The 12692-nt window shown below is 49.0% G+C and overlaps 1 protein-coding gene across 2 annotated transcripts in view; it reads left to right on the top strand.

The window, feature by feature from the left end:
* The window catches only part of LOC140105859 (ovostatin-like), a 133860-nt gene extending 122217 nt beyond the window's left edge, over nucleotides 1–11643 (top strand). For both annotated transcript variants that reach the window (XM_072129973.1, XM_072129972.1), the window contains 4 exons: nucleotides 314–376; nucleotides 658–760; nucleotides 2351–2444; nucleotides 11515–11643. In XM_072129973.1, coding sequence (XP_071986074.1) covers nucleotides 314–376; nucleotides 658–760; nucleotides 2351–2397 — 213 coding nt within the window. In that variant the 3' untranslated portion in view covers nucleotides 2398–2444; nucleotides 11515–11643. The remainder of the gene's footprint in view (nucleotides 1–313; nucleotides 377–657; nucleotides 761–2350; nucleotides 2445–11514) is intronic.
* The last annotated feature ends 1049 nt before the right edge of the window (nucleotides 11644–12692 follow it).

Below are 12692 nucleotides of genomic sequence, written 5' to 3'. Positions count from 1 at the left end.
TGTACTGGCACAGGGCAGTAACACTCGCCTGCCCACTGAACAACCCAGCACCACCCACCTCCCCATCCAACTGCCATGTAGGGCGGAGTCACTCTGCGCCAGGAATTGTGCACAGGTTTTCAGGCCAACAAGTCATGTTAACGTGGACCCCTTTATTCCAATACAAAGAGAGTGGCCAAGGTCCAAAACTCCATAGAACTGTTTGACAAACATTTTCAAAAAGAGTTCCCAACAAGTGCCTTTGGCGCAATGAATGGACTCTCCCTCTAAGGAACCTTTACATAAATTTTTTTTGTATTTTTTTTTCTTATAGCTGAAAAAAAGGGTGCCCAAAGTGGAGGCTCGAAACAAACACATCATCATCTATATGAACTCGGTGAGTTATCTTCCCTTTCCATAGACGTAAATATGAGAAGGTTACAATATACAGGATGCGATGATTTGGCTGGAAGGGCTACCGGGAGACATTCCCATATGGCGGTACATCGGGGTCAGCCACTAAGCTGTATCTAGATTGATGATATGTCATATACGGTAAATGCAAAGTCAAATCCATGGTGAAATCTGAATCTAGTTATATAGAGATTTGTGTGTATTGTGCGCACAAGGAACAGGATACACTGTATGCCCGGCTGATAATGCTCGTCCCATTGACAGGTCTCCATAGATGTTATCTACTTGAGTTTAACCCTGCAGATGGGGACTAGGGTGCAGAACTTCCAACCAACATATGCTTATATCCGGAACTACTATGCGCAAGGTAAGAACCAATTCAATTCAGCTGCTGCAGAACATCTTAACATACAACTCTTCAGACATTTTCTCATGATCACTTTTGGAAAATCTTTCTATATCGTAAAGCAAACCTGTAATCAGGAATGCTGGTGACATGCTCCAGTGGCCTATGCTATGCTGATTTTAAAAATGTCTTTTAGCATTGTGTACTGCCGCTACTTTATAAAATTTTATTTCACATTACCTGGATCCACGTCAGCAGCATGTGGTGAGTCCTGGGGGAGGGGAGATGGGGTGGCAGCTGCAGCCTGTGTGTGCCTGTGTCAGTCTACACATTCATGCCACTACCTTCCTCCTCCCTGCTTCCCGTCATGTGCATTGAGGGAGGGGGATGGCGTGGAGGAGAGAAAAATGCATGTGGAGACTGAGACACAGGCACACACAGGCTGCAGCTGCAATCCCCTCGAGACTCACCACATGTTGCGGGCAGGAAGTGAGGTAATGTAAAATAAAGTTTTATAAAGTAATGAAATGATTCAGCATTATGACAAAAGCATTTTTGAAAATCAGCATAGAACAGGCTATTGGAACCTGTCACCAACTAACCTGATGTGGTTATGCCCAGTGGCACAGACACACGACGGATGCATCAAGAGGCCTGTGCCTACTGAAATATCCTGCACGAGCATGAACTGTCATTCTATAGGAAGCTTCATTGTTTACTTCCTATGGATGAACACTGATCGCTGGTCATGTGCACGGCTCATTATATCCCTGGTCATGTGATGTCACACAGGTGTATGGCTCATTATATCCCTTGTCATGTGATATCACACAGGTGCAAGGCTCGTTATATCCCTGGTCATGTGATGTCACACAGGTGCATTGCTTTCTATATCCCTGGTCATGTGATGTCACACAGGTGCACGGCTCGTTATATCCCTGGTCATGTGATGTCATACAGGTGCACGGCTCAATATATCCCTCATCATGTGATGTCACACAGGTGCACGGCTCATTATATCCCAGGTCATGTGATGTCACACAGGTGCACGGCTCGTTATATCACACAGCCCTGATTACTCTCTGTGATGAAATGAGCTGTGCACCTGATAAAAATGAAAAACCCCTTTAAATATCAATTAGCGACAGGATATTAGAAGTATTTCTCAAGCATTTACCACGTCCAGGACACTAAGGCAGCAGACATGTTGTAATGTGCATTTCAGCCTGTGATGTTCATGGTTATGTGGAGGGCACAGAAGGAGAATTTTACTATGTGCCCATCCTTAGCGCACTATACCTATAGTTATATTACTATACTTATCTTTTGAGTTCCTATTGATTGACCTATGACCTCGGGAGTGGCACTTAGACATTGGCACTTGGGCACTACACCCTTGTAGGATCCTCACTCAAGTGGTTGTTGTGTTACTACATTTACTACTATCTAAGGGAGCGGACGCCAGGATATGACATATAACATGTATAATACTGTGGTGGAGTTATAGATATATAGATATTATATTATAGATTATATTACAGATGTGGTCGTAGTCTACATCCTATAGAGTATATTCTGGATTTTGCTCATCTTCCTACTTTCTTGTTACAGAGGAGACTGGTGTCGCGGTCGTCCGTCACCCCTGCTCCACCCAGTGACCTCCTGGAGGTGAGGTCACACCAGATGTCACCAGAGGTCACCAGAGGTAACTGATATTATATATAGAATTGATTGTATATATGTGATCTATAATCTCCAAGAATCCAGAACTTCAAAGCACTCGCTAGGATGCGTCTGGCATTAGGATCAGGTGAATGAAGATACTGGGGATACCGGGCATAACCCGAGAGATCATGGATTTCATTGAGCGTTTTCCTTTATGCCCTATTGGAGCAATTAGACATCATCCGGGAGGAGGAGGAGGTCCCTGATATAGGAAGGTTTTGGAGAGATCCTGTCACCAGGTTCTACCACACTAACCTACCTGCTTTCTCAGGGAGAGGATGAAATTTCCTTTCTAGAATTCCCTCTTTTATATCAACTCTCACCCATTTACCTTTAAAAAAAATCACCCCCAGAGTCAAGGAAATGTGACTCTTCTCACCCCATTTTATACATGATGAGTCACTTTTAGTGGTTTCAGGGGTGGGTCATTTCAGTTCCATAGCACCTAGAAACATCCTGTGTATGCCATATAGAAGATAAGAAACTCCTCTTTCAGAGACCTTGGCCCACATTTACTAAGCACAGTGCAGTGTGTACTATGTGCAGTGCCCTGTGTTGTGTGCAGGGGGCGCCAGATTCAGGTTTTATGGTGCCTGTTCTACATGAATCTGGGGCCCCCTGCACTGGTCTGGCAACTTTTTTTGGTGCACCCTTTACATAGGCCGTGCAACTGAGCACCGGAGCGCCCCCTTCAGTGCAGAAATTTGTGTTGCATAATGCCGCACCACAAAAGGGTCACGTGCGACACACAAATGGGGCACAGACACTTTTTAAAGTTTGCACTGAAAAGAACGTGCCAAGCCCGACAGAAAACTGGCGCCAGGACCTTAGTAAATGTGGGCAACGTGTTTGAGCTACAGAACCACAGATACAGACAGCTATAGACACAGTTGGAAATGCAAGCTGTAGATAAAGATCTAGACCCCAACTATTTATTAACTGCCTGTATGTCCAGTCCTGAAAGATGAGATTCTTATCTTTAATATGACACCAATAGCATGTTTCTAGGTGCTACAGAACCAAAGATAGGGGGATCTGAAATAACCCACCCCATGCAACCACTATGCAACTTGACTCATCTCATGTGAAAATGAGGTGAGAAGAGTCATATTACCTGACTTTAGGTGAGTTTTTTTTTACAGTGATTTCACATAAGAAAAGGGAATTCTAGAAAGGAGATTTCATCCCCTACCTGAGGAGCCTAGAGCAGTGATGGCGAACCTTTTAGATACAGAGTGCCAAAACTACAACCAAAAACCACTTTTATGTCACAAAGTGCCAACATGACAATTTAAGCAGTAACCTATTCACCTCTGCTGTATCACAAGTTTCAATCATATTGGCGTCCAAAGGACAACAATACAATAGAATGCAGTAGACATTCGGTTTGTAGCCTCCCTCCAGAGTCCCCTGAAGAGGAAGAAATGGGGGACCCAAAGCAGGAGCTCCGATGATAATCCATCTCTGTCCACACCTTCTCACTCCTCCTGTAGTCCTGGCAGCCAAGTAGGTGTCACTTTAAAATAGCACTGAGCGTGGTGCGCCGTGGGCTGTCTTGGACTGCAGGAGGAAGCCTTTAGTCCTATCTGGTAAATTCTGTGCTGGGTGCCCACAGAAAGGGCTCCGAGTGCCACCTCTGGCACCCGTGCCATAGGTTCGCCATCACTGGCCTAGAGTGAGTAAAATCTGGTGAGAGGTTTCCTGTCTGGAGTACAGACCACTCCTCTTCTCCAAGGTCCTAATATAGACAAAAGTTATAAGCTTCAGACAGGGCCGGATTAAGGTTGGTGGGGGCCCCTGGGTGCAAAATTGGCTGGAGGCCCCTACTGAATGTAACTTACCTACACATCCTTCTACTGTATCTATATACAACCTGCCCAGATCACGAACACTTGGAGGGAGTCCCTGAAGGTCAAATCGGTGGGGGCCATGGGGCACACGCCCCACACTCTCACCCTTTAATCCAGCCCTGAGTTCAGAACAATTGCTTTAAAGGACACCTGTCATCAGGTCTTTGCCACTAGTCCTGTCACCTCTACCTGTTGGAGCAGCTCACAAGGATCCATCACAGCCTTTATCTAGTTATTTCATACATTAATCATTATAAAATCATCTATTCTTTATCATGTAAATGAGGCTGGTCACATGGTCAGAGGCAGTGATGTCACCCCTGTTACCCCTCCCCTCTTCTCCCCCTGCTCATGTCTGTGTGTAATGTATAGTAAAGCATGGCTAGTGTGTGTGCTGCATCTGCTGACATGCTGCATCCTCCTAATATACATGTGAGAGACACAGACATCAGCTACACATGAATCTGACATGTTCTGCTATAACATGTGCAACATCCCCCACCGGGGCCTAGCCTTTTCTTGGGGCCTGGAGTCAGCCGGGGCCCGCAGTACCTGAGTGGCTGGCGGTTGCGGCCTAAGCACACTTGTGTCACGGTGCTTGGTATGGGGAACCGGAGGGCTGTCCTACAGCCTGGCAGGTCTCCAGCAGGGTGGTGTTGGCAAGAAATGATGAGGGAGAGGCTGCTATAGCGGATCTCCCTGGGGCAACCCTTTGGTGTCTAGAGTATGAGTCTCTGTGTGGTGGACAGGGTGCCCGTGATGGTGACAGCCGGAGTAGCAGGGACCAGACGGAGGCAGAGGTTGAACAGAAACACTTACAGTTCTTTATTGGAACCGACAGGAACATCAGCAACGTGCCTTTAACAAGATGGTGGAGTGCTGAGATGCAATTTGGAGGGAGCCACAGGAGGTAGAGCGCCAGCCTGGATGCAGATGGCAGGCTGGGAGGTAGCTGTGTCCTAGTAGGATGCTTCAGCTTTCTCCTGGGTTGCTTTAGGTATCACCCTTAAAGGTAGGATGATACCCCTTTCCTCACTAACTCTTAGCTATTAGCTACACTCTTCAGGCAGGGGCTAGGCTCTTCCTGCTCTGGTCTGGTATGCTAGCTGTCTAGAGTTTAGACTGGAGTTACTCCAGTCTGCTTGCTGCAGACTCCTAGTCTGACTGCTCTCTTCTCCCTCCTGGGAGAGACTGCTCTAGTTCTGGAAGTTTCCTGACAGGGTCTAGTAACTCCCCTGGTCAGGTGGTGGCTGCTCCTCCAATTACATCTCAGCTTACATAGACAAATTATAACAAAGGTGATTGGCTGACACATCTTACATCAGACAAAACACTTAACTCCTGCCTTGCCAGGCAGGATCTACCACTGCAATGTCCCCTGTGTGCTGTAGTGACACGCTGTGGGACGTATTCGCAAGCACTCCTTCGCCTTGCATCGGCGAGGGTGTTGTATACCCCCGGGGCAATTGAAAGAGCCGCCCTCGGCTCGACTACGGATGGTTTGGGGCGCAGAGGTAGATAGGGGCACTTCTATGAAGTGCAGGCTACATGATATGTAGGGACAAACCGCCCATGGTCCTGGAGACTAAGACACGGATATGTAAATGCGAAGTAAGACAGTTGGTCGCTAACGCCATTAAACCGAACTGTACAGTAGGAAAGGTGTGGTGTCATGTACTGTAATCCACTCCTTGCACCAGGGCCTGTATATTTGTTATATAAACACTTCTTCCCTAGCGACAAATATATAGTGTGTGTATATATGCATTACATTGGCATATGTGACACAATAAGACATTGTACAATGTACAAGTACCTGCCGACTAACATTCTTACCCTTGTATGAGTGGCATCCAGGTGCTATCTCTGTAACACCCCCGGTCCCTGAAGGACCCGCAGTTTACGGACTACCCCCACTTGCAAACCTCGGTTTGAGGGATAAGGTAGCGGTCAGGGTTTTACATAGAGACGGTCCGACACAGCCACACTACAACCTGAAAAGCCTGTCAAAAGTTAGTGCAAACTACTGGCAAACTCACATTGGCTTAGGAGCCCAATGGGTACACATCTTGAACGTTAAAAACGTTACAAAGGTAGGCTACACAGGGTAGCAGAATAAAATGTCTCTTTACCTGGAAAGGAAAAGGCATAATAGTGCATGCAGAATGTCCATACCTAAAAGGAAGGCATTAAGTGCAATATAAGAAGTCAATAAAGTAGCAACTTTTCCTTGGAGTTGGCAAAAGTCTCACAGAAGGTCTTTTAATAGCAAAGTCCATCTTCTGGGTACAGCCCTTGATGTGGGGAAAAGTGCAATAAAGGAGCAAAGGGTCTCCTTTGTAGGAATCTCTGCTGTGGCAGAGGAAGGGGTGCTATCATAGCACAGGACAGTGGAAAATCTCTTGACTGAGATAAATAAGGGTAAGAGTCTCAGGACAGTTTCTGGCTCTATAGGGTAGGGACAGAAATAAATATGTACAATGGACACAGTACCTGGAGAGGGCTACAGCCCTTCAGGGGTTAGTCAGAAGCATCGGTGGGTTCAGCAGGGACAGGATCCAGCTCCCGCAGGGAATCCTGTGTGTCCTCAGCGGTGGTAGGTGCCGGCTGGAGACACCCTGTGGCAGCTGCAGGAACTGCAGGCGCAGCAGCATCCTCCTGACATTCAGGCGGAGGGGCGCTGTCACCCGGGGTGTCGGCTGTTCCAGCCGGGGGCTCAACAGAGCCAGGGACCACGGAGGGGTTCAGAAAGAAATAAATGGGATCCTGCGGCAGCGCCGCGGCTCCCTCCAGCTCCGATTCTTCTGGGGCCGGGTCGTCACCCCACTGGTAACCGGCAGATGGAGATGAGGGTCTGGTTGGAGCCTCCGGATACGGCTCACCAACCGGGATATCTTCTCCCACAGAGGAACTGCAGGATCTGGCCACACTCCCTGCAGGGGAGACGGTGGGGGTGGTGCCCTGGATCATGCCCGGCCACTCGTCGTCCTCATCGGAGTCTGGGATCCGGATCACGCCAGCTGCCCACGGCCCTCGAGGTCCCTCCTGCAGGGAAAATTCGATGCACTCCCCCGGTCTCAGATTGTGGAGCCTCTCCGGCAAGTCAGGCGTTTTGACGGACCGGCGGGGAATAAATACCTCCCGTCCGGTGTAGTCCTGAGTGGCAAAGCCATAGCCACGCTGCCGGTCGAAGTACCGGACCATGCCGGTGGTGCGGTTCTGCTTCACCCAGGCTCCCTCTTTAGACCGGCCGGCCATGTAGCGCTGGGCCTCCTTCTCTCGGCGTCGCTGTTCTGAGACAGCGTCTCGGAGTTGCCGGCGGAGGGCCTCACCTCGGCCTCGAGGCTGCGGAGGTGCCGGTGCTGGGGTAGGTCGCTCCGGTGTAGGCTCGGGTCTCGCAGGTTGTCGGGCAGGTGCCGGAACTGGAGCAGGAGCAGCCGGAGGGTCAGGAACCACCACAGCAGGGCTGGCAGGCTGGTCGGCAGGAGCAGTGGGCCTCGGTGCAGGTCGCACGGCAGCAGTAGGCCCAGGCTCTACAGGAGTCGGGGCCTCCCCACGTGGCGCCTCCACGTGGGCCCGCGGCACCAGCATGGTAGCCGGGAGAGGCACTAGGAACCGCCCGGGTGGTCCTTGCGCTCCGTCACCGTCTGGAAGTATGTCCTGGTGACGAAGGCTCGGGTCAGTCCACGATGCAACCGGTGCCCAGCGAAGGGCCTCCGGAGCGGTTGAGCAGAGATCACAACCATGGTCTCCAGGACCTCGAAGAACTCTGGTTGCTCCACCGCAGGAAGTGGCCGAGGACCCCACATGGTGCTGACCTCACTGTCCAAGATCCTCACGAGTTCTGGCTCTTCGTTGAGGCGGGGCAGGAAGTCCGCTTCGGGCCAGAGGGAGGAGTCCAAGTCCTTCCCGCCAAGAGCTGTGGCGGGCTCTATTTTTTGCTGCGCCACAGGAGACGGGGTTCGCGCCCTTCGCGCGTGGGTGGAGCTTGGTGTGTCATCTGGGTTTCCCGCCAGTGAAGGTTTTGGCGGGCTGGAATTACTTGCTGCGCCACAGTCTCTGAGGTAAAATGCTTCAGGAGCAGCGCCAGATGTAGCAGAGCTGACAAAGTTCTTTGCAGCCTGGGTGCAAAATTGGCTGGAGGCCCCTACTGAATGTAACTTACCTACACATCCTTCTACTGTATCTATATACAACCTGCCCAGATCACGAACACTTGGAGGGAGTCCCTGAAGGTCAAATCGGTGGGGGCCATGGGGCACACGCCCCACACTCTCACCCTTTAATCCAGCCCTGAGTTCAGAACAATTGCTTTAAAGGACACCTGTCATCAGGTCTGTGTCACTTGTCCTGTCACCTCTACCTGTTGGAGCAGCTCACAAGGATCCATCACAGCCTTTATCTAGTTATTTCATACATTAATCATTATAAAATCATCTATTCTTTATCATGTAAATGAGGCTGGTCACATGGTCAGAGGCAGTGATGTCACCCCTGTTACCCCTCCCCTCTCCTCCCCCTGCTCATGTCTGTGTGTAATGTATAGTAAAGCATGGCTAGTGTGTGTGCTGCATCTGCTGACATGCTGCATCCTCCTAATATACAGGTGAGAGACACAGACATCAGCTACACATGAATCTGACATGTTCTGCTATAACATGTGCAACATCCCCCACCGGGGCCTAGCCTTTTCTTGGGGCCTGGAGTCAGCCGGGGCCCGCAGTACCTGAGTGGCTGGCGGTTGCGGCCTAAGCACGCTTGTGTCACGGTGCTTGGTATGGGGAACCGGAGGGCTGTCCTACTGCCTGGCAGGTCTCCAGCAGGGTGGTGTTGGCAAGAAATGATGAGGGAGAGGCTGCTATAGCGGATCTCCCTGGGGCAACCCTTTGGTGTCAGAGTATGAGTCTCTGTGTGGTGGACAGGGTGCCCGTGATGGTGACAGCCGGAGTAGCAGGGACCAGACGGGGGCAGAGGTTGAACAGAAACACTTACAGTTCTTTATTGGAACCGACAGGAACATCAGCAACGTGCCTTTAACAAGATGGTGGAGTGCTGAGATGCAATTTGGAGGGAGCCACAGGAGGTAGAGTGCCAGCCTGGATGCAGATGGCAGGCTGGGAGGTAGCTGTGTCCTAGTAGGATGCTTCAGCTTTCTCCTGGGTTGCTTCAGGTATCACCCTTAAAGGTAGGATGATACCCCTTTCCTCACTATACTAGCTATTAGCTACACTCTTCAGGCAGGGGCTAGGCTCTTCCTGCTCTGGTCTGGTATGCTAGCTGTCTAGAGTTTAGGCTGGAGTTACTCCAGTCTGCTTGCTGCAGACTCCTAGTCTGACTGCTCTCTTCTCCCTCCTGGGAGAGACTCCTCTAGTTCTGGAAGTTTCCTGACAGGGTCTAGAAACTCCCCTGGTCAGGTGGTGGCTGCTCCTCCAATTACATCTCAGCTTACATAGACAAATTATAACAAAGGTGATTGGCTGACACATCTTACATCAGACAAAACACTTAAAGGAAACCTACCACCACAAATCTACCTATAAAGGTAGATCGGGTGGTAGGTGAATCAATGGGACGTGAGGATAGCCCTTTTAAGGGCTAATCCTCGCGTCCCCGCACTTTTTTGTAAACTTTTATTACCCTAATATGTTAATTTTGTTATGCGGCTACTGGGGCGTGGAGTAGCCGCATCTGAGGTTACACGAGGCGGCTACTCCACGCCCCGGTAGCCACTTTACCCCTCCTACTCACCATGTTCGGCGCGCAGCTGCTCGTAGCTGCGCGCCCTCGTCCGCCGATCCTGCCGTCTGCGCATGCGCAGAACAGCAGGCCCGCGCCTGCGCGGTCACTGCTCCGAAGCCGGGGCTGCACATTGTCGGACGGGGCTGCAGGATTGTCGGACGAGGACGCGCAGCTACGAGCAGCTGCGCGCCGAACATGGTGAGTAGGAGGGGTAAAGTGGCTACCGGTGCGTGGAGTAGCTGCCTCGTGTAACCTCAGATGCGGCTACTCCACGCCCAAGTAGCCGCATAACAAAATTAACATATTAGGGTAATAAAAGTTTACAAAAAAGTGCGGGGACGTGAGGATTAGCCCTTAAAAGGGCTATCCTCACGTCCCATTGATTCACCTACCACCCGATCTACCTTTATAGGTAGATTTGTGGTGGTAGGTGCCCTTTAACTCCTGCCTTGCCAGGCAGGATCTACCACTGCAATGTCCCCTGTGTGCTGTAGTGACACGCTGTGGGACGTATTCGCAAGCACTCCTTCGCCTTGCATCGGCGAGGGTGTTGCACATGGCTGCCTGGAGCTGCTGTATCTCTCCTATACACACACAGGCTGCAGGGGGCGCCAGCACCAGGAAGCACATCATTATACAGCCTCACATCATTATACAGGCTGTCAGTCAAGCACTGGGGGTGTGGCTAATGCTTCATTGGACATTTCACAGGTCATTTGCATACAGCTTTAGGACCTCATTGCTTAGGTTTACAGGCATGTAGAGGGACAATGAAGGGATACAGGCAATGCTCTCTAATGGCAGTTTGTGAAAATATATTTAGTTTAGGGGGTTATTTTGCATGACGGGTTCTCTTTAAAGTTCAATCTCTTAATTTGAACGACTCGAATGGACAATTCATGTAACATGGACCAACAACGTGCTCTGGGGTCTGCACGCGCCTTTACTCATGGCCAGAACTAGGGACACTTGGATACGCTGGAAGCACGCTGGATGTCCATGTTATGTGTACTGTCCATTTGAGATGTCCAAATAGAAAGATTGGTCTTTAAAGAAATTGACCTGGACCCCATAAGTTTTGTCCATCACATAAAGTGCCCATGAGTCCAGTAGATACAGGGGCTATTCCACTAACATTATGCTGTAACCCTTGAACACGTAAATTCTTTATTTTTATGGGCAACTGATCACTGGGATCCCTATCCGTAGCGACACAGAACCAGAACATAAATCCGTTGGATCTAGAATCTTGCTGTTGCCTTCAAAATTCAATGAAACCAATGAGAGGTGAGGATCCCAGCGGTCAGAGCCTCGAAGATCAAGAACTTGTAGAACACCATATTTTTAGAACATTTTTAAGATCCAGCAACCAAAATGCAGTCCAGCCAGTTATATGCAATATTTATCTCTGCTACATGTGGGGTCCTATCAGAAAATAACATTTTCCCATTTTTGCTGCAGGTAAATATGAAGAATAATTCCAGAATTTGAAGCCCCTCTTCATACATGAAGCTCCAGCACTTGAATACTCATCGTCCTCTCCTGTAGACATTTATATGATGAAGAAACTAATAAATATTCATTCCGTTATTGTGTCTTGTGTTTATGTTAAATATCATTGTGTGAACAAAATTTCCTACACGGGCGGAACCCCCAATCCGACGGCTCAATTTTCAACGTTTCGTTTAAACTTTCCCTTTCCTTCCAGTTTAAAGGGGTTTTTCCACGAAACAAGTTAGGCCCTATCCACAGTAAAGGGTCTAACTTGCTGATTGGTGGGGGACTCAGTGATGGGACCCCCATAGTGATGGGCCCTATCCACAGTAAAGGGTCTAACAGATCACTCATTGTGGCACTCAGCGGTCAGTCCGACCATGCGCGGCAGGCTGCTCAGGTCACATCGGGGAGCGACGAGGGGTCCGACTGGGGTACATAGAAAATTCAAAATAGAAAAAATTAAGATAAATTTTCCCCTTTGACTAAAAGTTGATATTCAGATTTTGGAGATAACTGGGTTCCGCACTCAGAGCGATGAAGATAGTTCAAGATTAATTTATTGGTAATGTCATAGAGAGTCACAATGGGTTTTGAGGAACTACCCCTTTCTCAACTGCTACAGAAATAGGAATATACATATAACAGAGTAAAATGATATAAAAGGCAAAAACAACCTGCATCCATAGGGAAGTGGAGAAACTAAAAATGGAATAAATAATGAAATATGTTAAGTGAATCAATACCTCGTATCCAAAAAATGGCAATGAAAGATCCGGTCTGTACACTGGTTGATTAATTATAAGCAGTAGCATAAAAATATGTATATAAACAAAAATAGATACTGTCAAAAATGCATATATTCATAATAACAGGTCAAAAATCTATCACAGATATGTAAAGGGGCTTGTATGTAAAATTTATGTACACATAATATACACTGGGGCAGATTTACTTACCCGGTCCATTCGCGATCCAGCGGCGCGTTCTCTGCGGTGGATTCGGGTCCGGCCGGGATTCACTAAGGTAGTTCCTCCGACGTCCACCAGGTGGCGCTGCTGCGCTGAAGTTCCCCGGAATGCACTGAAGTTCACCGGCCTATTCCTGGTGAAGGTAAGTGCGAGTCCCGCAACACTTTTTTTTTT

This window comes from Engystomops pustulosus, chromosome 11 (genome assembly GCF_040894005.1).
Source record: "Engystomops pustulosus chromosome 11, aEngPut4.maternal, whole genome shotgun sequence".
Classification (NCBI taxonomy): Eukaryota; Metazoa; Chordata; class Amphibia; order Anura; family Leptodactylidae; genus Engystomops; species Engystomops pustulosus.
This window is presented reverse-complemented; position numbering and strand designations above follow the sequence as displayed.